Below are 25,448 nucleotides of genomic sequence, written 5' to 3' on the forward strand. Positions count from 1 at the left end.
GGGGTCACTATGTGTTAACCGGTGACATATGTGTGTGTTTCTCTCTCTGCTGTTTTCCTTCTGCTCCTGCTGTTTCCTGCTCTTGTGCCAGGAGCCCTGGAGTCTGGCCATCCACACTCCTCTCTGTGCTACATGGTATTCCCACCCTTAGGCTTGGCAAGAATGTGGCGGTTGGTGGAAAAATGAAGTCACCTTTGACCTGCATCTAAGTTATGAGTTTTGATTCCATTTTAAATAGAATCTTGTAGTATTGGGTTTCCCACTGTTTTTGTTTCTCGGGGCTATTGCTTCCTTTAGGACCTTAACCTTTTCCCATAAAGTCTTAGAGGAATTTGTATACAAGACATTTAAAAAGTGAGTTTTTGACCCACGTCTATATTAGAGACTCAAGCTTCACCTTCGTTTTTAATAACTTCCAACAAGTTTCTGTGAAGATTTAAGGAGGTGATGTATGCAAAAGCCCCTGGTGTGTTTTTTAATGGGTGCTTAACAAGTGTTCGTAGCTCTGCCTAGAATCCAGCCTGGACGACTGGACTACTAGAGTCTTGCTGCTAAGGGCAGTTCCTGTACGAGCAGCATCAGTACTATCTGAGAGCTTGTAAGAAAATCAGAACCTTGGGTTGTATTGAACTACCAATCTGCACTTTCACAAGATCCCCAGGTAATTACAAGGCTCAGTACAATCTGAGAAGCACTGCTGTGGAGCATACGTGCCCCGCACGCTGGCCTTCTTGCTCACAGCCATGCGGTCTGTAGCTTGATTGTCTCTCTAGGACCAAGAGGCGTATTGTTACAAATGGCATGCTTCCCTAGTTAATTCAGATACTACTGCCAATAAAGTTTGAAAAGAAGCTTGTAGGTGTGAATTTATCGTTTCCTAAATGAAATGTGAATCTAGCGGAGGCTGAAGAAACCTGTATGTAGGAAGGATGCACAGGCAGATCACCAAAGTGGAGCTCCTCTGAGCGTGGCGTGAGACAGGTCTGGAGATGAGTCCCCGAGTGCAGAGCGGGCTTGCCTTTTTAACGAGCCGGCGGGTGATGGGTGACTCTCCAGAGGATCCTTTGCTTCCAAGTTGGAAAAAAGTGTAATTGAATTTATAGATTGTTCTTTCTACTCCACAAAAAAGTGTGTGTGAGCTCTGAAGGCTAGAAGCTGTGAGTTCCTAGTGAGCTGGGCTAGGCTCTCAGTGCATTAGGGCTATAGATTTTTGACTTGTACCTTCTTATAAATATTCATTAGATTTGAATATTATCAAATCAATGTGGTTTATTTTAAAACTTCTAAACTTGTTACTTGTACTTTTGTGTTGTTTAAGTATTTTCTTAAGATTTTTTTAGAAATTTGTTTTCCTTGTCTGATTTTTTATTTTCTTTGTACTAAAGTGTCATAATGGGTCATCTGAAGAACATTTTTCTAAACATTAAACATTGTGTATGACAACTATTGGATAAAATACAAGTCTCACATGAAACCGAAGTTTGAAAAGAGATCAGTGAATGCTAGAAGCTGAAAGTCAGGGGCTGAGTACAAAGGGGTGTGAGAGGATCTGGGGGAGCCAGAGCACTGTTCTACATCTTGATCGTGGTGGTGGTTATCCAAATGTATGTATCTGTCAAAACTCATAGAACCGTATACTTAAAGAGGGTGATTTTTTAAATCTGCAAATTGTAACTCAGTAAGACAGATTGGGGCGGGAAGTTCCAATTTGGAAATGAATGAAAATAACTACACTGAGTTCCACAGGAATGGGAGTGCGTGTGGGGAGGGGTTGTCAGTCCTCACTTTTTAGAGGCCAATGCTGTTTCGGTTAAGAATATAGTCTTGAGCTGGTGCGGGGGACTGAGTTCACCCTGTAAGTTACAGAATTCTCCTTTGCCTTAGTTTCCTGATCTGTCAATTGAGTTCACGGCAACATCTACTTAATGGAGCTACTGTCAGGATTAACCAACAATGACAAAACAGAGGCATGGGCACTGGAAATGTAACTCCTTGTAAGGGGAGACAGTCTTTGATGTTTTCTTTCCCCTCGTCTCACTCTCGGTGAGGTCATCCTTGTCTCTGCTGAAAAATAGTTTTCATCACAAACCCCCCACACATAACTCTGCCCAACCTGCCATGTCAGGCGGCCACTGCTGAGTAAACGCTCTGGAATAAACCTTAGAGCGAGAATAAATCACCTCTCATGCCATGCTCCCTTCAGGTGAGGACTGAGGTCATTGCAAGAGGCGTAACAAATAGTCGACATAATGTACCAAACTAATAGATTCTATAAGGAAAACTAAATGGAAAATTTTTCTTGAGCACTAGGCACCTCTGGCTGAAGAGATAGCAGAGCTGGTGTTATTATAGATGTAGTTGAATCAATAATACTTTTTCATTCATTTCTTTTTCATTTCAGAAAAATGCCTACTTTAACCAGCAAAGAGGTAAGGAGATATTATCAAGGGCAATTTTTCATTCTCACATGGATTATATTCTGGGATATTGTTCTAAATAGCCCCATTTGGTTTTTTCTTCCTTCTCTCTCAGAAATGTATTCCATTTTCTTCCAGCAGCATGGATTCATCCAGAAAGCTATGACAATCAATTAAGTAAATGAGAAAATAGAATGCTTGTAATTATGATAATCAAGCTATATGAAACCCACCCTCTTATCCCCACAGGTCTGATACCCACATATTCTCACACAGATTAAGTAATATATTAATTAAGCTTTGGCTAATTGTTACCATTAGAACCAAGCTTTTATAATTTTTAAAAATCACTCAGAGAGAAAAGAAATATTTGAAAAATATATGCAGCTGTTGGTTTTTACTGTGATTCATGATCACGACTACGTTGTTCTTTCCCTGGATGCATGGAGACAATTCCAGCACACCTATTGATGTGACTCCTCATCTGCAGTTGGAGAAATTTGGTATGTAGCACTTTTTTTCAGGTGTTTCCCTGTTCCTTGAAGTAAGAGGTTGACAAACTCTTCCTGTAAAGTACCAGATAATAAATAATTTAAGCTTCAAAAATCAAAGTTGACTGGCCAAGATGGAGGCATAGGTGAAAACACTGTACCTCTTCACACAATCAAATTTAAGGACAGCAAACATTTAGAAACAAAACCACAACCAAAACAGACAGGCAATTGAATTGTACCTAAGTCCGACAACTACGAACCATTCCTCCAGACCAGTAAGAGGGGTGGAGTCAGTGGCCCACAGAGAGGGGTTGTGCAGGAAAAAACAGTGGCTGCTGGACCTGCCCAGGTGCACGGGCAGCGGTTGGCAGATCCCAGGAGTGGGGTGGCAACGGGCAGACCCAGCAAGGGCGCAAGGTGGCTGGCTGACCGCGGTCACACATTCATGTGCAGATAAACCAGGCAAAAAAACGGGCAGTGCGATAGACCCCGCAACCCAGGACCCCAGCGATGGGAATTAAAGCTTAAAAACACCAATTGGAAAAACTTTTGGGGGTTGAGGTGCCAGGAGAGATTCCCAGTCTCATAGGAGAGTTTGTTGGAGAGATCCACGGGGTCCTAGAATGTACACAAGCCCACCCACCCAGGAACCAGCACCAAAAGGGCCCAATTTGCTTGCGGGAAGCAGCAGAGGGGGCCGAAATCTGAGGGAGCAGAACAGATGCCATTGCTCCCTCTCTGATCCTCCCCCACATACAGTGTCACAACCCAGAAACTGGGTTGCCCTGCCCTGGTGAACACCTAAGGCTCTGCCCCTCATATGTTACTGGTGCAAACAGACCAAAACATTATGGCTCAAGCAGAAGAAGAGTTCAAAGCCCCAGAGCCGATACTTCTAAGTGACAAAGAGACAGCCAACCTATCAAATGCACAATTCAAAATATTGGTGATCAGGATGCTCACAGAACTGGTTGATTTTAGTCACAAATTGATGAAAAAATTAAGGCTACACTAAGTGAGATGAAGGAAAATACACAGGGAATCAATAGAGATGGAAAGAAAACTGGCACTCAAATCAATGGAGTGGACCAGAAGGAAGAAAGAAACAACCAAACAGAAAAGAAGGAAGAAATAAAAATTCAAAAAGATGAGGAGAGGCTTAGGAACCTCCAGGACATCTTTAAACGTTCCAACATCCAAATTATAGGGGTACCAGAAGGGGAAAAGAAACAGCCACAAGTGGAAAACTTATTTGAACAAATAATAAAGGAGAACTTCCCCAGTCTGGCAAAGGAAATAGACTTCCAGGAAATCCAGGAAGCTCAGAGAGTCCCAAAGAAGGTGGACCCAAGAAGGAACACACCAAGGCACATCATAATTACATTAGCCAAGATTAAAATGAAGGAGAGATCCTAGAAGCAGCAAGAGATAAGGGGACAGTCACCTACAAAGGAGTTCCCATCAGACTGTTAGCTGATATCTCAAAAGATATCTTGTAGGCAAGAAGGGGTTGGAAAAAAGTATTCCAAGTCTTGAAATGCAAGGACCTACATCCAAGATTGCTCTATCCAGTGAACTTTCATTTAGAATGAAAGGGCAGATTAAGTACTTCTCAGATAAGGTCAAGTTAAAGGAGTTCATCATCAGCAAGCTCTTACTGTATGAAATGTTAAAGGGACTTATTTAAGGAAAAGGAGTTAGAAATATGCACAGTGAAAGGACAGCAAACTCACAGTTATTAACAACCACACTTAAAACAAAAGCAAACTAAGCAAACAACTAAAACAGGAACAGAACCACAGAAATAGAGATGACATGGAGGGTTAGCAACAGGGGAGTGGGAGGAGGAAAAGAGGGGAGAAGGTACAGAGAACAGTAGCATAGATGGTAGGTAGAAAATAGATAGTGGGGAGGGCAGGAATAGTATGGGAAAAGTAGAAGCTAAAAAACTTGTGACTGGTGGACATCGACTAAAGGGGGGAGTGGGGGAGGGGTGTGCAGGGTGGAGGGGAATGAAGGGGGGAAATGGGACAACTGTAATGGCATAATCAATAAAATATTTAAAAAAGAATCAAATTGAAGATATATGAAATACTTATACAACAAATTTCTAGTTTCTGCGTTGGTGGAATTAAAAACAAAATAAAATTATAACTGAGTACTTTTTTTGCAATACAAATCTACTAATGAGAAAGGTGAACTTCTTATTGCTGGCATAATATTTTGCTTAGTTCGGGTTTGATGTTAGTGTTCCCTATCATGAAATTGCAAATATTCATCAGGAAACCACTCTTAGCTCCTGGGCAGCAGGCTGGAAGTGGTTCAAAGTGTGATTTGCTAATCCCTGCTCTTGCTCAGTCTTCTCAACTTTACTGTGCATCAGAATCACCCCCAGGGCTCATTAAAGCAGACTGCTGAGCCCCACCCCCAGGTTTCTGGTAGGGCATTTTACCCAGTTCCCACTTGACGCTGATGCTTCTAGTCTGAGAGGATACTTGTAGAACACTGCTTTGGACATCCATCCTTCTAAAAAGTCACATCGACTACAAATCTATTTTATGTTTTCACTTACCTTTTGAACTCTGAGGTACAGGAGTAGTAAATCCAGAGTCAAATTTTCATTAAAAAGTTAAAGAAGAGCTATTTAGCTAGATTGGGATTGATAAAAAAAGAAACCTTTGTGTCTTAAATAGGTATTAGTCTCTTGCTTACAAAGTCAGGCATCAGCAATCAGCATCCATTTATCTGCTATAACAAATGCCTGAATTGCATTTTTCCAGTCTGATCAAAGTTTTAAAACAGGATGAAGTATTCTAAAGGATATATGTGGGTGAAACGTAGGAATAACAGTTCTGCTTTAGATTCAACATACTAACTCACCAAGCACATTAACAATATAATGCTCTCTGGATAGAATTTATTGGTATGCTCAATCCATAGACTTTAACACAAAGGCTTTCCTGAGAGTACTGAGGAAAGAGGCAAGGAAAATCCAGTTTCCTAAAGGCAGGCATGGTCCATGGCTTAGGAGGCCAAATCACCTCCAAGCTGACTGCCCTGGGCTCTCATGAAGAGCTCCGAATGTTTCGAATTATTACCTCTGTTGAGGTTGTGGAGACGCTCATTGATACCAAGGCATCGGCTAATTGTAATGATCATATCTCACAAAAAAAATTCTTTCCGAAAAGAAGCAAAGTAGAGAATATGTTCTCCTTCTGTTTATTTGTCCCAATGGTTTAAAAAATCAGCTTTATGGATCCATAATCTTCCTCATGACAGATGGGCTTATACATTAGCATCGTGCTTTCAACCAACAGTTTACATTTCAAGAGGAAGGTGAAGAAACTGAATGTAAAGACATCTTCAGCATCTATTTGTCATTTTCAGTTTTATAACATTGATACAAAAAATAGTATTCTGATTAGCAGCTTGATTGGCAACCCATGTAATCCTAAACAGCACTACGAACCTGGAGAGTGCACTTTTACAGACAATTACATTTGGCGAAATAGTATGTACAGTTTTGACAAATAAATACATAAATACAATCATTCATATACAACAATATACCTAAACATCAATGATCATCAACAAATATTTCTAGTAAATTACTTCCTTCATTCACAAGTTACTTTTGTTGCTTATAAAAACTATCTTCACCTTTTCAGAAGAAATGACGTCATCAATTGCTCCACTAAACCCACATATTAGGAAAGGTAGAAAATGAATCCCAGATAATTTATGTAAATATTCCACTGTCTTTTGATAGAAGAGATTTGATTGAAAAACTCCTTCCTTAGCTTCTCTGCAAAGAGTTTGTTTTCACCATGTCATATCGCACAAAGGGGTTTTGTTCTTCTGAATTTAATTCAAATTAAAAATGATCTTCAGTGTGATTCCCATTATTTAAAAATACAATATTATATATTGAAACTGACATTTGAGCCAATATAAAAGACACAAAGCCACAGAAACTAGCCAAAAAAGATTAACCAGTTTTTTCCAAAATAAATTTAAGAAAGAAAATATACAGACACTAATTATTTCTACCTTTTGTTTTCCAATGCAAAATGAACAAAACATGTACGGGTAGTTGGAAGGTTTTTGTAAAAACTGCCTGAATGGCTCCTAGTACAATACTGTCTGAAATACTATTTTATGTCAGAGGAATAGTAACTTCTAAAAAATATCATCACAAATAATCAAAAGCATAATTTGGCCAGTGTCATAAAACTAACAATAGTAGAAAATTAGAGCTTTTTCTGATCACTTGACTTAAACATTTTTTTTGAACATCCAAAAAACAAAGGGCAAACATGCTTTAGGCTATTGGAACTGGGCAAATGGCCTTGCTCCCCCAAGCCCCATGCAGAAGAACATGTACCCAGCAAGCACAGTCTAGCTATACATAAAGTTGGGGAGAAGAAAAAATGCCTTTAAAATATATACATATGGTCTTGGGTGAATATTTACATGTTTGTCACATGGGCACTACCTAGCATAAAAAAGTTAGGAAATACTTCTTTAAGACATGATTCTCTGATTTAAGCTCCTTTTAAAGAGTAGGGCTCTCTATTCATAATGTACACACATACACACACCTCAAAATTCACAGATGTACATGTGTGATGTTTATAATACATAATTCCTTGACACCAATGTTGAGCATAAGGTCAATGCAAGACGGCAGTATGAGACAGAGGCTTAACTCAGCCACACGACTGAAAGGCAAACCAAGTACAAAGTCATGAGAGACTCCCGCAGTGATCAGAACTCGCAGCTGTCAAAGGTGGGGCTGGAGGGCGGCTCACCTGTGTTAATCCATCTCTCCCCAGGCTACCCAATGCTGTCTCTAATCAAACTCAGCAGTGCTGCTGACTGTAAGATGAAGCTGTACTAAAGGACTGAGAGGCCTGCCTGACACTGGGCTTTTTTGCACTGGTGATAAGAGATCTAGTGTTTTCAGGAAATAGGCCATAACTTCCATTTATTCACTTTTTTCCACTCCTTTGCTATCAACTCCTACAGGGGGTTCCCAGGGTTAGATTAAAACAAAAGGTATACTCTTTCAGTTGTGGGCCTTTTTTTTTTCCTGAATGAAAACAGTTTTATAATGAATGGTAGAAGATATGGAATGTGTGGGTGCGCTGAGAGTCTATTCTTCTGACAGAAGTGGACTAGCCAACCCATCCTCAAAGTTCTGACTGAGAATTCAGATCAAGTGTTTCCTAAGGTCCAAGTTGAAGTGGTACCTTTTGCAAAGCAGGTGCTTCAATTGCGCTAATACACCCCTGGCCAGAGGCTCCTCCTCAAAGAAAGCCAGCTGCCTCCACTTTCAGTACCCTAGGATTCCAAGGCAATGCACAGAAATAATAACTTATTCACCAAAACCAGAAGAAATGACAAAGAAATTGAAGCGTCCTCAAACCCCTAACACTTCCAAGGGAAAGTCTTAGAAGAATCAGGTTCACTAATAGTTCATATTTGATCTTTATTTTGGCAGATTTTATACTCAAATGATGTCACTACTACTTCTGACCATCATTATAATTATACAACTATTTTAGCATTTAGCACAATGCATGATACATTGCATTACGTAGCACCTTTTAAACCAAGGATCTCAAAATACTTAGCAAATGTGATTTGCTCTCACAGCACCTGTGAGGTAGGTGTTTTTCCCACCATTTTGTAAATGAGCACGTTTGAAGCACAGTAAGGTCAAGATGCCTGCTCACATGACCCAACAAGTGTAATGGCATCAGTAGAACCTGAAGCCAAGCTTCCCCCTTCTTTCCCATGAACCTCAATTCTGGAGCCTTGGAACGCCTCCTACCAGCATGGCTGCTAGAGGTACTTGGATGTTTGGATATTAGAGAGCATTACATCGATCAACTGTAGGGATAAGTCATTCGATAACATTGGCCTCTGTTAAAAGATTTTCGTACACACTTTGCAAATGTGTGGGAGGGGACATCTTACAGTATTGCTAAGCTTATATTAATTATTATGCATATTTAAATTTATATTAGCTGATTTATTGTTCTTCTGGCCTCCCACCAACTTAGTTCTATACATGTGCCTGCCTGAGACAGAAACTTTAATACGCACTTAGCGACATGGTGTGGAGGGTAGCAGGTAATATTACATTTCAGTACTGAAAACTTCCTGACAGCAAAGTCTACTTGGAGGCACCAGATAATGTTTGTTGAATGAGCAAGCAGATTTTCTCCCAAACATACAAAGTATTTGATTCTCAAGTTAAATTTCCATTTATTTAACTGCAGCCGACCTGCCAGTACTAAGTTCACTTCTTGTTGGAACCACCAGTACTGTGCATGCTGTGTGGGAATATGTGTAAAAATTCACATAATAGCACACTGATACTAATACTCACATCCAGTGTGTCTTCCTGACTGTGCATTATTTCTGAATTGTTTTTGAAAAGGAACTTTGTTAACTTCTGCAGAGATGCTATGAAGACATTACTGTGAGCTTCATTTCCCAGAACCAGATTTTTATCTCAGATGCAGAGTATGTAAGTCCAAGCAGTTGTTAGAAAGTTGCTTTTTGAGATAAATGCAAGGCCTTAGGACCTGAGAATAAAATCTGGTGCTTCTAATTTACACATTGTTTTTATGATCAGAGCCTGACATTTGTAAATTGATAATCCAAGAAAGGAAATAGGATCGGGAAGAAAAACCTTTGTACAAAACCCCTTTACCAGTTCACTTCTGGTGACACTTGTAAAATACCAACACCTTAAGCCCCATTTCTTAAAAAAAGAAATGTATTTACATTGGTAAAAATCCTAACATCTGAGATGTTTCTTGCTCGACATGTCATTCCAGATTCTGTGCATTTCTTCTGGAGAGATCTGATGCACAGTGATAACTCGGCGGTACCTACACAAACTATAGGCCATTTTCCAGTGATTGAAGCCACTGTTCTGAAAAGGATGTATGCCCAGCTTTCGGAGACACAGTCCCACATAGACATCCTCGAGGTGAAGCAGCCTCGTGTGGAGTGAGGTCTTGTAAATAAGTTCTGCTACATCGGCTGAGAAGATATAGCCGGTCCCCGAACAGAATGGTGGGTAGTTACTGTCAGGGTACAAATCCCTGGGCATATACCACTTACTGCGGACATCCCGGATTGGCCCTCCGTTGATGACGTAGCCAGTAAAATACCGTCTTCTTGGCTTGGTTGAGGGTTTTAGCAATTTATAAATAAGGTTGTCCATGTTTACAAAAATGTCACTGTCTGTTTTCATGACATACTTGGCTTTTGAACAAAACGTGGCCACCCATCTCATGCCCATTAACGTTTTGAGGGTGAGATTATGGTAAGAGTCAATGAAGTCCTCCACGATAATGTCGTGGAAGATTTGGCTCTCTTGCTCCACCATCTGATTCAGAACTGGATCAGCGTTCTTGCCCAGGAGGAACAGAGTGGCTATCTTGATCCCTTTAAAGTTGTTCTCATCCCCCCACGTCTCTCGGATTGCCTGGCGGGCATCGAATTCTTTGTGGGTGGTGCTGATGAGAATAACAAGGAAAGGAATGTTTTTATCACATTTGTTGGGCTCATTTATAAGAAATTCAAAAGAATGTGGGTTTATGGGTCGAGTTCTTATGTTGCCAAATGTGAAGTTCTTCCTGGCAGCTGTCAGGTGGCTGAACGGCTTGGAGCCAGTGTAGGAAGAAGTAGGACGAGTTACACTCAAGTACCAGAGAGCGCTGGCCCAGCACACAACTGTCAAAACGTATAAACAGGAGACTTTTGAAGCCATGGTCTCGAGAGCGCGTCTATTCCAAACACTGAAGAACACGCCTTCTTGGTATTAGTTTCTTTTCATCTTGCAAAGGTAACATATTACTAGTTAATCTTAACGTTCGACAGAGACGTGTGAGTGTGGGATTGTCCATGGGTCTCAGAGGCAGTCTGGTATCTCTGCATCCAGTCTACTCTCTTCCACATCTGAGGGAAGGTCCCATGCCTCATAGATCTTCCTCTTAACTCTGCAAAATCAATAAAGTAAAGTTGTTCAGATTTACCCAGTCATTCATTTTCCCAAATAAGCATAATAAGGGTATATGAATTGCCCATGATGATGAAAATAAACAAAATTATTCATTTCTATCAGTACTGAAAACTTCCTGGCACAACCATCCTCCCTCTTCTTCCCTAGATAGGGCAGATCTATGGGTAATTGTACCCATAACAAGTACATAGATTATAAGCTCTAGCTGAATATGAAGTCAACTGAACATCAGTAACTAAAACTAGTTTCATGCTATTCACAAGAGGCCATGTTTGTGGTTAAACACTTTCTGGCACTTCTAACACTTTCTAACACCTTCTTTCAGGCAGGGAAGGCTCACACATGGCCTCATGTCTCTCTTCCATTTTTCCAACTCTGAGTTTTTGTTTATTTGACTCCGATGAAGCAGTCAGTTCTCAACATCTCTTTGCTTTCTCTTGCCCTGTATCTGAAAATGTGTTGATCACCATTGGAAAATCTCTGCTAAAATTGTCTCCTTTGGTTCAGACTTAGATGGAATTCCCAACTCTTCCTCGCTTTTGCTTTATTTTGGCTCTCTGAGGCATCACACGGAGAATACCTTTACTCCTCAAGCAGAAAATGATCACACAAGCGTCTTTTCGGACAGCTAGCAGCATTCATTTGGAGTTGGTCTAAACCATACCACTTTTTGCAGTCTTCAACAATTCACCCTTGTGTTTCTTTGATGGCATTATACTGACCCTGTTAAATTCTTTTTCCTTAGTTACACTGCTGTAAACACATCAGGAATAGGTGAGAGAGACACCTGAACTTGGGGGCCACAAATTCAATGAAGTTGTGACACAGCACTTTAACTGATGTTTGAATAAAAAAGCTGTCCTTTGGGACTCAAATTATTTCTAGAAATTTAGATGTTATCACACCAGCTAAAAAAAATATGCCAAGTTACAAAGTCCATTCACGTAAAAAACTGTCCCTTCCTTCCAAGCTAGAGCAAAATGGGTGGTCCTGGAAGACAGAGATAGCAGATAAAGAATATCGACTTCAACAGAGTCTGCTTCAGAGAAAACTGTGCACTTAAATGTACAGACTGCGTTGAAGAAATGTAACTGGGATTACAGGCTGAAAATCATGCTTCCAAGCACAACAGTCATAATGAAATGAAAAGACACTATGGACAAAGGCAGAGATAATACACATCCTCTTGCCTAAGCCAAGAGCTGACTGTGAATAGATGGTCCGTGTGAGGCCAGCGGTAACTCAGTGGGGCTACAATTCTGACTAAATGAATACTAGAACGGCTTTGAGCAGCAGGACTCCAGGCTTCTCACCTTGGGGTTTACAGATATCATCTCCATTTGAATTCTAAAGGGATGTGACTGAGTCTCTAGAGGATACTAGCAAGAAAACTCTCTCTATAATTATTCTACTTAGCTGTTCCAATTGGCCCACCTTTTATCATCAGATAGCCTGCGTTGCCTTTCCTACTCTCCTATTAAATTGTCAGCCACCTATCACTAAGCTGTTCATGGACCCAAAGAGCCTGTCTCATGTGGAAGAGACTCTTGTCAAATTTGCTACTGGAACCAGTAACCAGGCTATTAATGGAAAACGAATGGTGTGTGACAAGTTTTGGAATAACAGAAATAGAACCTATGCTCCTTGTCATAGTCTCGAGGAGAGACTTCAAACAAATGGTTTAAAATATGGGACAAAAATTTCCATCACAAGGATGTCGGAGTCCACAGGAGAGGTGGGCTGGTGGGCAGGATGCGAGAGAACCAGGTGCAGTCCTGCAGATGCGCAGAGCACAACTCCAGAGGCCACCATTCCCATGGGCTGCAGTGGGAATCCCCTCCTCCACCCTGCCCTGAGTCAAAGGATGCGTTAGCCCTGGGATCGGGGGGAGATGCCATGGAGAAGTCAGAAAAGTTGTCTGACTTGAATCTTTACAGACAACTAGAAGTTGTCTGGATGACCATTGGGCATTCTAGCTAAACAGAGCAGAATATTCAAAGGCATAAAATGAGAGAGCAGGCGTGTGCCAGAACTGCCAGCAGTGGAGTGAAGGAAGGACAGGTGATGTGGCGCAGGCTGGGAATGGGGGTTTAGGGCTACCAAGATAAGCAGGGGTCAGAGGGTAAGTGGCTCTCAGAAACTACCCTGAGCTGAGTAGCTGGTTACCCATCTTTGCAATCTAAAGGGGGGAAGAGAGGGTTTTACCTTCCCCAAATCCTATCCACTGATTTCCATAGCAATTGATTCTTCCATATTAAGGATTTCTTTCTCCCATAGTTCTATGCTCAGAAGGGTAAGCGACAGTTTGTTTCATCCCATACCTTTACATGTGATTTTTCTGGGGGGAGGGACTCCATAAACACAGGTACCAGGAGATTTAGAAAGAGCTAAAGGAAGGAGAAATAGAAGAGAAATAGGTGAGATCATGAATAAGTTCAGGTACTTACAAAGACTTTCTATCGAAGAATAAGCATTTCCCCCTAGACAGCTAACACACGTCACACCATTGTGACTGTCGGCCTCACTGTAAATGTGGAAGTGCACCAGTTACTGTGCTGTACTGTATGTTGTGTGTCATGTGTTTTATAGAGCTTCGTTCCCTACAGTGTTACGAGAGGTTTCTCCATTTTTCAGATGATGGGATTGAGACTCAGGAACATGATAAAGTAGCTTGCTCAAGCTCACACAGTTAGCGAGTGAGTGGATTGTGGTCCTTTCAAGCTTCCCAAGGCCTGTAAGGACGATAGGCGAAATCTTGGATGGGAATGCCCAGGGTGGCAGGGAGCATCTGGGCTGCTAGTCTTCCAGGGATCCATAGGTTCATTTTCTTAGATGTGTGTTCACTGCTTGGATTTTTTCTAGTTCATTCTGGTTTGCCACATACCACACTACAGCAATTCTGTGGGGATTCTTAATCATGAAAAAAATAATGATCGGCAAAGAACACTTTCAAGCTGAAAGATGCTGCAGGTGGAGAGAGCTGCAACCGCAGAAGAGGTTCAGAAACACCCTGCAGCCCCCTGTCTCTGAGGTCCTGAAACACGTACATGCCAAATAAATCACTCTTTCTATTGACAATTTTCTTCAAACACGAGCACAAAAGTAGGCACAGACTATCTCAGTCACTAGTAAATGCAAGTAAATCACCTATACAAACAGAAGGTTTGAGATGGGACAAGGAACCAGCCTAAAAGCTGATGAGCAGTCAGTGATAGGGATAACAGGATGCTAAAAATGTTCCTTCTGCTTGCAACAAAACATTTTCAGGTGACCAAACAAATACAAATATAAGCCTCTTGACCAGAACTAGTAATATAAATACAAAAACAAGAGAATAGCATGGTGCATTTAACTCTAAAGAGTAACTTCAACATATGCCGGATGAAGTAGTTGGTAATGGGCCAGATGTCTGCGTTTTACTCCTTGAGTAATCCTAACTTGGTTTTCTGTGCCTCAGTAGCCTTAGGTATTAGGTAAGGGCAAAAAGGGCACCTGCTCAGTCTCCAAACACATAGGTATTGATGACCATTGCCCATCGTTTGCATTTCTGGGGCAAAGAGTGGGATCTGACGGGGGAAAGGGGATTACGTCAGCTCTCAGGTCATGGTTTGGGATCCAGAGCACAGATATCAATCGATTCATCTAAATACATAGGGTTGGTGTCCATTTTTTGGTTTGTTTGCCTAAGGTTAGTTTGACTACACTATATAGATTTTCCTGCAAGAGAATTCTATTTTCTTTCTGGAAAACTAAAAGCCAAAGGTCCACTGCAAAGCAAAAGTAAACTGAATAAGTTCTGGGGAAGGAGCAGAGGGTCACAAAGCACAATCCTCTGGAGAGTCTCTCAGTTTTACAAGATTTAAAGTATTGTTTAAGTGACATGTGAATGTATCAGCAAAACAGTAAGTTGCACATATGTTTGTCATTCCTTCTGCAGCCCTTCCACAACCACAGACACTGATGACACATTAACTCGTCATCCATTAAATACAAATCCCTCTACACAGAAACATTTGCTAGAACACTTAAAAGATTTTTCCCTCAGGGGCCTTACTGTATTGGGGATTGCTACATTCGAAGAACTCTCCAGTAACTGTCCACCTGCAGCTTTCAGGAAGTTAATGGGGCAGAATTTTCAATTTAAGAAGCACATGTTCCTCCTAGAAAATGCATAGTGGATAGTCTGTTATTCTGAGTAATTTATTTTTTTAAAGAGTCCCTAAATTTGCTAAAGTTCTGTTCTATGGCCAGAGGTAACTCCTCTAATCAGGTGGGCAGTGTCTGTCTCTTGGGTGGCCTGTGCTTAGTTTGGGGTGCCAAGTTCTTGCCTTTCCCCATTAGGGTTCAGTTAGGCATAAATCAACACTGGTTTTCTATGCCTCAGTTATGATTTAGTTGCCTTGGCAAATGTTCCCTACATTTTGTGGGCTAGGCTACAGGGCCCTAGCAAACGGCCCACTTGTACTCTCTGGTGCCTCAAAAAACAGTATCTCCAGGTTCAGATTTTTCTTGGATTTTCAAGTCTATTTCATCTGTTCATCAAAGATGTACCAAACACCTGTTAGATGCCAGGCACTGTTCTACTTACTAGTGGTAAGGCAGATGGGGAGCTTACTTTCTAGGAGAGGGAGGCAGAAAATAAAACACGTGGTAAATAAATAAAAAATAATAACTTCAGATAGCAGTAAGTGCTGAGGTTCAAAAAACGTGGAAGAAATGGGATAGAGACTGAATAGAACTGGGAGGGGAGAGGGGGGCTAATTTATAAAAACAGGTCATTCTCTGAGGATGCCTTGCAGACTCTGGTTCTGTCTTTGTCTTTAACTAAAGTTTTGTTTCTTTAGTTGGTTCTTTGGAATTAATTTTTTAAAGACTTTTATTATTAACTTATTTTATTTATTTTTAGAGAGAGGGGAAGGGAAGGAGAGAGGGAGAGAAACATTGATGTGGTTGCCTCTTGCACGCCCCCTACTGGGGACCTGGCTGGCCATCCAGGCATGTGCCTTGACTGAGAATAATTGGCAACTTTCTGGTTTGCAGGCTGATGCCCAACTCACTGAACCACACTAGCCAGGGCTGGAATTAATACTTTATTAGGAACATCTTTTTGGTTTTGAACGCTGAACCTCCCTGGCCTTCCGAATCTTTTTGGCTTCCTGTTTTCCAGCTGTGGCCATTCCACCCACTCCTGCAAATGCCCTCAGCTTCAAGAGACAGAAGTTACCCACTGTGCTAGTTGTCTAGGACTGCCGTAACAAAGCGCCACGGACTGGGTAGCCTGAACACCACAGATGTGCTGTGCAACATTTCTGGAGGCTGGAAGTCAAAGGTGACATTGGCAAGGTTGGTTTCTTCCGAGGGCTGGGAGGCTGGACCTGGTTCATGTGTCTCCCCTGGCATCTGGTGGTTTTCAGGTAATCTTTGGCACTTCTGGCTTTGAGATGCATCACCCAGATCTCTGGCTTCATCTTTACTTGGCGTCATCCTCACTGTGTGTGTGTGTCTCCACATTTCCCCATTTAATAAGGGCACTAGTCCCATTCAATTAGGGCCTATCCTAAGGACCTCATTTTAGCTTGATTATCTCTATAAGGACCCTGTTTCCAAGGAAGGTCACATTCTGTATTGCTGCCCATTTGGATTTCAATATATGTTTTTGAAGGACACAATTCCACCCCAACATCTACTTTTTTGGGTAGAATAAAATGAAATATTTCACTCTAAAGGATTTCACATTTTATTTCTTTGGCTTGAGCAGGTAAATTCTTGGGTTTTGGTAAACCAACTTTTAAAGGGTGAAAAGTTTGCAATTGGCATTCAAAGAAGAATGAAACATGAGTGTGAAAAGGGACACCAATTTTGATTTGTTAGATTTGTAGAATGCTAATTTAGATTATATTTGTAAGACCACGTGAAGACGACGGCATAATTTTAAGCCATCCTGTGCCCCTGTTACTTTCCCTTTCATCTTGAAAACACTAATTAGTTTAAAAAGATAAGCCAGGGAGTGGCATGTTTTCCAAAAGGATGGGTCCAATGGTCCTTGAGATACCAACCAGTGTCTGGGGACACAAACGATGTTCCTGTCACCTGCACAGGTGGAAAACACTGCCAGCACTTCCATTATTCAGAGCCAATCTTGAATGTTCAGAGACTGCATGACATTACAGAGGTGGTTTTAGCATTAAAATCCACCTAGTAACTTTAAAAACATGGTGCAGAAAGATGAGACAGTTGGGAAAAGACAATTTTAACCAGTTAAAAAAGACAAAAGAAAGGAAAATGGAACCTTAGAGAAGAGAGAGAGGAGAGAGAGAGAGAAAGAAGAGCTAATTATTAGTCCTTATGAAATGGGTGAGAAGCTGTCTGTATAGCAGTACATCATGATATCAAGCAGGGTAAAAGAGATTTTTTCTGAAAAAAATCTTTTGATCTCAAATGATTTTTCCTCAGAGCTGGTGTATGCGTGAAAAAAATACCCCAACTTCATTCTATGGGGAAATACAGGAACTGAGACAGCAATGGAGCTAATTGATAGAGGAGCCTCAGAGGCCAGAAATTCTAGTTGGCTGCATTAATTTGGCGAATGATTATCTTGATGCCCAACTCCCTCCCTTCCTCTTGCTCTTGTAATTATGCTCTAAATAAGCACAAGAAAGGAAGAAATAAAGCACCATTAGCTCTAGATAATGGTCCTTGAAGGAAGAATTTCATAAACCATTATGTTATACAGCTTGCTAAATTATTATCTCCCCAAATCACAAGAGGGCCGGCTTTGTCTGCCAGCCTTTCTTTGAAGTACGACTCCTTCACTGTGGAAGGCATCGTCTCCCTAGAAGTCAAAATCCCTGAGTGCTCGTAGAGGTGTTCTGACTCCTCTGCCTCAGAAAGACAAAGAGCTAATTTGTTCCTTTTAAAATTTTAATTATGAATCCTTTCAAAGAGACCCCATAATTGAACTTGCCCAACACATTTGCTACGTAGAGGAGCTGGCGGAAAGCAAAAGGTGGTATTCATCAAGACTTGGCAGTTGAAGTCATTTCTCTCCCAAATCTGGAAGCAACTATTTGAACCTTTCTCCTTTTAGTTCAATGTGCCTTGAAGTTTGTTGAAAAGGTCTCTATAAATCCCTGCATTCGGAAGAATTGGGGCCAGCTTGACAGAGGAGGGCTTGGGACGAGGATGGCTCTTGCTATTCCGATTCACCGCAGAGAAAGTGCGCTTCGAATCAGAAGGGATGATTACAGCTTTCTTCAAATCCATGTGTTGCCCTAGTTCTAGACAGGGCCCAGAGAACTTTCAGACCTCACAACCACCCTCTCAGGGAAACATGAAAATGAGGATATCGTATTATCTTAAATAAATGCTTGGCTCCTTTTGCAGTGATGGATACCGTATCTTGACTGCCTTAGATGGGACATATTTTTAAAGATGCACAGAGCAATCACTTACTTAATCACAGGAGTCTGGGAGCCTGGCAGTGTGGCTGGGTAGGCCTTCCCCCTGGGTAAGGAAATGCCAGGATTTTTTTCTACAGCAGTGGAAGAGGATGACAAGGAGGACCTTCTACTAACACAATCAGCAGCTGGGAGAATTAAAAAATGATAAGCTATGTAATGCCACAGAGAGCATTCATTTGGCTCATTATTTGGGGGAGGGGGTTGATACGGATAGATATTTTTAGGAACCAGAAAGATGTTAGTGTATTTGCTATCTAAAATTTTCAAAGTCTAAGGTGATATTTCTTAGGCAGCTCGTCAAAGAAAGGCAGTGTTTACTTTAGATCACATTTGAAAAAACGATGAGAGTACCATGCAGCGACTGACAACATATGGAGGAGAATTTACAATTTTTCTTTTCTTTTTTTTAACTTGAATGCTCCCTTATACATATCAATTTATTGAAATCCATAATAGTTAAAAATAATTGTGTGTAGGGGCCATCAATGAAAACTATTCTGTAGGTAGTCAATCGTATGGCACTGGGAGACAAGGATTCAACTTCCAGATTTTCAGTCATTGGCTTTGAACGAAGGGCATCTCCCTGCCGTGTTTCCTCCTCTATGAAGAGAGAATCACATTTGACCACACTCTGCAGGGTCATTGTAAGGGTCAAATGAGAAACTGTACATGAAATGAATGTACATGAAAACACAAATGAGAAACTGTACATGAAAAAACTGCTACCTAAATGAGAAGCATGATCATGAGGAACAAAGACAAAGCCGGAGATGAGCATCTGGAGATGAGTCAATGCATCCTGATTATTTAGTCTGAAAGCAGGTTTTTCAACTTGGCTATTGCTCCAAAAAATGGCATTTCCAGTTGACTGTTTTCACAAGAAGTTTCAATTTCATTTTCTAATGCCTATACAAAAAAGTCTTGCACTTCAGTTTAAAAAGTGGGACACACAGTGAGAGGAAATGTCATTATGACTATTATAATTAGCCCTAACTAATAGGATGTAGAATTAAAATTTTTCCAAATATAACTTTAGAATATCAAACCCCATAAGATTTAAATAACACTGAGTAGCATTTACATAGCGATAATCAACATTCTGTGTACACTAAAATAGCCTGAAATGGCTAAGCCATGATTATTTTATAGATGTGTAAGTCAAAGCCAATACAAGATTCATCATTTGTTTCCTCATAGGCTTGTAAGAATTGTAATAAACCTATCCAAAAGAGAACATGACAAAGTTTATAATCATTCCACCACTGAACAAAGGAACTTATCAATGTTTACCATTAGAATAGGCTTTATAATCTGTTCTGGAAATGCACCCAAAGGAAATCCTGGGTGACAATGACAGTTTTGTTAGGCATAGGTTTTTAAACGTGCCCCTTTGTTTCTGAGATCTGTGGTTTTGTGTATAATTTTCTTAACTTAGTACCTACTAGCCAATCAGATGAAAATGCTGCCCTTTTTAAACTTCGCATCCTCAGGCATCTATGTTGGTGTTCACAGTCCTTATCTCTGCCAATCCCCAGCGTCTCCCCCCAAAAGCTCTTCACCAAACGCTCAGTTTCATCCTCACCAGACAGGACTGGATGCTTGAGATTTCTATGTCTACACATTCCCTTCTTTTTATGATTTCTTTTTTGCTTAAGCATCTTGTTTTCTCCCAAGGTTAGAAAGCCAGCCTGCCAGTTCTCATCCTGCCGATGCGCTGAACTCTTCACCTCAGTCGGTGCCTTGAAGTCTTCACAATCAACCGTATATAGCTCTTGAGACTATCTGAGGCTACACTGGTCTCATCTCAGTTGGATTGCATGGGCAGGGATTCCAGTACCAACCTCTCCCGAGACCTCTGGGGTTCAGTTCTCATTCTTGTGTCACTTCCATTCTCTCTTCCCCAGTGCATAAATTCTCCACTATTGTCCATCATCTTTGTTCTTACTCCTGAGCTTTTCAATATTGTGGGGGTAAGGTCTCATTATCAAAGAGACTGTGACAATTTGGTCTCCTGAACAAAGCAGAGGGCTGACAGTCAAGAGAAAAAGATTCAAGTTGTAGCTTTATTATGAAATCTTTTTTGAAACATTTCGCCCCCCCTCCCCCGCCCCAACAATCTCTTCGTTTTAAAATTGCATTAACTCTCCCTGATCAAATTTTTTCCCGCTGGCCCACGCTTTCTGAGCCCACTGGATAAAGGAGTCATCTAGATTTGGCATTTTCAGTCTCCACATTCCCACTTCTCTGCCCATGCTTCAAAACACAAAAAACAAAAACAAAACACAACAACAAGAATTACAACAAAACCTTCTCTTGACCCTGGCATCACTTGCAATCATTATCATAATTTTCTCCTTCATTTCATATGAAGAAGAAAATAACATTCTCAATGAGCACATTCTCCTGCTTTCCACATTCCCTCACCTGTTTACCGATTGCAGTCTATCAGCCTGACACGAGGGGTCATTCTGAGTAAAGCCACGAGACCTTCCCAGTCCAAGCCTCCCTGCTCTCACCTGCATTGACACATTCCGTCACTCTCTTCTTTCAACTCTTGCCTCTGATTCCTTCCCACTGCACTCGTGTGTTGCCCTGCTCACCCCTCTGGTGGACCTTTGTGGTTTCCTCCCTTCACCCCTTTCCACCTGCTTTTCACATTCCATCAACTTGCCAACAATGTTCACTGCAAAGGTAGATGAGAGACCAATGGGCTGCACTTCCCATGCCAGTACTCTCCTCTCCCAGACAAGGAAAACTGTAAGTTCCTATCAAAACAGGGAGTCATTTGCCTTCCTTCTGCTTTTTGGCTATATTTTCAAGGTAGAAAATATACTTCCAAACACACATTTTCAGATCAATTTTTTTAAACTAAGAAATTTATATAAAGCCCTGGCTGGTGTAGCTCAGTGGATTGAGCACGGGCCTGTGAACCACACGATCACGGTTTGATTCCCAGTCAGGGCACCTGCCTGGGTTGCAGGCCAGTTCCTAGCGGGGGACTCACGAGAGGCAATCATACATTGATATTTCTCTCTCCCTCCTTCCTTTCCCCTCTAAAAATAAATAAAAAAAATATTTTTAAAAAAGAAATTTATATAATAGACAAAGTTATCAGGCATGTAGGTTTTGTTAATAACAACAAAGGGGAAACAATGATTCTGTGTTTTTTGTTCACCTACAAGCCTGAGAGTTTTACTTTTCTTTATATCTGACATATCAAGGTGTCTCTGAAACTGTTGAAAAGTTGCAAAGTTCCATTCAAAGTATGTTTTTACTTGGCTCATTAGAGATGATTTCCTTGAAGTTCTGAGGCTATTTTTTTTTAACCATCTAGATTTTGACAGTCATTTTTTTCATTAAGTTGTAGACAGATGGTGCAGGTGACCTCTAAGGGATCTCAAGCTATTTGCTTTCCCTTTCCCTTATTACATAATCTGAAAACCTATCAAAGTACTTGAAAATATTGTCAAAGTCGAATTTAGAAAATGTCTCTAAGTATCATTGGAAACAGGTCAATTGTGAAAGGACACAGTCCTTTTTTTTAAAGAATACGTGAAACCACACAACTGTAAAGCCACCAGATTAGAGGGAATAATAAAATACTCACTTTCTATTCTCTAACCAGGTCTCTATAGCCAAAAGTATAACCATGTTCACGAGTTGGCAGATTATTAAGGCACATCATTATTAAGATTTGTTAAACCGAGATCATAACATTCAGTAACTAATTATTTTGAACCAATTTTATGTTTTTTGATTTAAACTAAAAAACAGAAGAGTTCACCCATTTTTCCACACACCCCATTCCTGGCTTGTGGCACTACCAATATGTTCTCTATGAAAATTATTAATTAAAAAAATTCTACGTGTAAGAGGGATCATGTTGTATTAATCTTTCTCTGCCTAATTTCACTTAGCATAATGCCCCAAAGGTCCACCTATATTGTCACAAATGGAAAGATTTCATTATTTTTTATGGCTGAATTATATAAAATTATATATATATTTACTCACCATTTCTTTATCCATTCATCCATCAGTGGACAGTCAGGCCATTTCCATGTATTAATTATTGTAAGAAACGGTGCAGTGATCATGAGGGTACACGATCTTTTGAATTAGTGTTTTTGTTTCCTTCCCACTAAAATTGGTGTTATAAATTGTTCTAGCAAGGCACCCAAAGGAGAGCCTGGGTGACAATGACAATTTTGTTTGGCAGAGTAGCTTTTTAAAGGTGCCCCTTTGTTTCTGAAGTCTGTGGTTTTGTGTGTAATTTTCTTAAATTGTTACCAGTCAGATGAAAATACGGCCCTTTTCTCATTCCCATCCTTAGTTGTCTCCATTGGTCTTCACAGTCCTAATCTCTGCCAGTCCCCTCTGCAATGTTTTCTTTGGATAAATGCCCAGGAGTGTAATTAACAGATCACATGGTAGTACTATTTTTAATTTTTTGAGGAAATACCATACTGTTTTGCAAGTGACTGCACCAACTTACATTCCTATCAACAGGGCAGAAGGGTTCTCTTTTCCCCATATTCTCACCAAGACTTATTTCTAGTCTTTTTGATAACTGCCATTCTAACAGGAAGGAGGTGAGATCTCACTGTGGCTTGATTGCATTTCCCTGATAAGTAATGATGTACATCAGGGGTCCCCAAACCCTGGGCCGTGGACCGGTACTGGTCTGTGGCCTGTTAGGAACTGGACCACGCAGCCTGAGGTGAGTGTTGGGTGAGCAATTCAAGCTTTGCTCGAATTACTGCCTGATTTCCACCTCCTGTCCCTGACATGCCCCCACTGCATCCATGGAAAAATCGTCTTCCATGAAACCAGTTCCTGGTGCCAAAAAGGTTGAGGACTGCTGACATAGAGCATCTTTTCATGTACCTGTTGGCCATTTGTGTGTCTTCTTTGGGAAAATGTACATTCTGATATTCTTCCCATTGTTAATCAGATTATTTGGTGTTTTGTTTCTTATTTCATTAATTTTTTTGCTATTGAGAGGTGTGTGGTTCTTTATATAGGTTGAATATTACCTCTTATCAGATACAGGATATGCAATTATTCTCCCATTCAGTAGGTCATCTTTTCATTCTGTTGATGGTTTCCTTTATTGTGCAGACACTTTTTAGTTTGATGTAGTCCACTTATTTATTTCTTTACTTTTTATTTATTTACGTTTTGCTTTTGCTATCATACTCAAAACATCATTGCCAAGACCTGTGTCAAGGAACTTACTAATTTTTCCTCCAGGAGTTTATGGTTTCATGTCTTACATTCAAGTGTTTAATCCACTTTGAGTTAACTTTTGGGTATGGTATAAAAGAGTGGTATAGTTTCATTCTTCTGCATGTGGCTGTCCTATTTTTCTAACACCATTTATTGAAAAGACTATTCTTTCCCCAGTGTATAGTCTCGCCTCCTTTGTCATAAATTCATTGATCATGTATGCATGAGTTAATTTCTGGGCTATTTTGTTCAATTGATTTATGTGCTTCTATGACAACACCATACTGTTTTGATTGATATAGCTTGGTAATGTAGTTAAAAAATCAGGGAGCATGATGCCTCCAGCTTTGTTCTTTTCCAAAATTGCTTGTTTATTTGTGGTCTTTGTGGTTACACACAGATTTTAGTAATGAACTACAGAAATGATCCCTGAAAGTATAGTCTTGGTTACACACAAATTTTAGGATTGTTTGTTCTATGTCTATAAAAATCATTGGAATTTTGACAGAGATTACATTATATCATTATATTACATTATATTGCATTATTTATTAATTATTAATCATTTCAACCCATGAGTGCAAAATATCTTCCCTTTCATTTGTGACTTCTTCAATTTCTTCTTTAATGTCCAACAGATTTTAATGTACAGATTTTCACCTTAATTAAATTTATTCCTAGATATTTTATTCTTTTAGATGCAACTTGTAAATGGGACTTACATTTCTTTCTTTCTGATAGTTCATTATTAGTTTATAGAAATGCAACAGATACTGCATATTGATATTTCACCCTGCAAATTTGCTGAATTTCTTTATTAGCCTTATGTATTTTGGTGCTCCTATGTTGGGTGCATACTTATTTACAGATGTTATATCTTCTTGCTGGACTGATCCCTTTATCATTTAGTAATGCTCCTCTTTGTCTCCTACCATAGTCTTTGTTTTAAAGCCTATTTGTTTAATATATTATAGCTGCTCCAACTTTCTTAGCTTCCATTTGCATGGAATATATTTTTCCACCCCTTCAGTTTTAGTCTGTGCGTACACGTACATCCACAGTGAGTCTCTTCTAGGCAGCATACTGATGGGTTTTTTTTTTTAACCCATCCCATCACTCTTTGTCTTTTGATTGGAAAACTTAGTCCACTTACATTTAAAGTAATTATTGCCATTTTGTTAACTATTTCCTGGCTATTTTTCTAGTTCCTTTCTATTGCTTTCCTCTTCTCTTGCTCTCCCTTCTGTGGTTTGAAAACTTGTTGTAGTAGCATGGTGGTATTTCCTTCTCTTTATATTTTGTGTATTTATTATAGGTTTTTGCTTTGTGGTTACCATGAGGCTTACATATAACAATTTATATCTATAACAGTCTACTTTAAGTTGATAAGTTAATACCATTATAAAGCTCAACACTATTATTCTTCCCCACATTTTAGGTGTTGATGTCATATATTACATGTTTTTATCTTGTGTATCCCTTATCTAGTTATTGTAATCATTGTTATTTCTACTATTTTTATATTTTAATTTTCACACTAGCTTTATAAGTGATTAATTCACTACCTTTACTATACATGCACCTTTAATTAAGATTTATTCTTCCATACCTATTCATATTACTAATTAGTGCCATTTTTTTAGCTTAAAGAAGTACCTTTGCCATTTCTTATAAGGCCAATTTATTGGTGAGGAACTCCTCTAGCTTTGGTTGCCTGCAAAATTCTCTCCTTCACTTCTGAAGGGTACCTTTCCTGGGTAGACCATTTATGATTGGCACTTTTTCTTTCAACACTTTGAATACA

General features: G+C 40.0%; 1 protein-coding gene and 1 pseudogene across 2 annotated transcripts in view; both read right to left on the reverse strand.

Moving 5' to 3' along the window:
• Positions 1-7,213: 7,213 nt before the first annotated feature.
• Positions 7,214-25,448, reverse strand: part of B3GALT1 (beta-1,3-galactosyltransferase 1) — a 46,031-nt gene continuing 27,796 nt past the window's right edge. The window contains exons 1-2 of one of the 2 annotated variants that reach the window (XM_037044548.1): positions 13,277-13,338; positions 7,214-10,932 (exon numbers count right to left, since the gene is read on the reverse strand). In XM_037044548.1, coding sequence (XP_036900443.1) covers positions 9,723-10,703 — 981 coding nt within the window. In that variant the 5' untranslated portion in view covers positions 10,704-10,932; positions 13,277-13,338 and the 3' untranslated portion in view covers positions 7,214-9,722. Of the gene's footprint in view, positions 10,933-13,276; positions 13,339-25,448 lie in introns of those variants that run through there. The other variant, XM_037044547.1, reaches the window with a different exon arrangement.
• LOC118986094 (uncharacterized) lies at positions 24,017-24,089 on the reverse strand (annotated as a pseudogene).

The sequence above is a fragment of the Sturnira hondurensis genome, unplaced genomic scaffold, assembly GCF_014824575.4.
Source record: "Sturnira hondurensis isolate 20B ecotype Veracruz unplaced genomic scaffold, ASM1482457v3 Scaffold0004136, whole genome shotgun sequence".
In the NCBI taxonomy this organism is placed as follows: Eukaryota; Metazoa; Chordata; class Mammalia; order Chiroptera; family Phyllostomidae; genus Sturnira; species Sturnira hondurensis.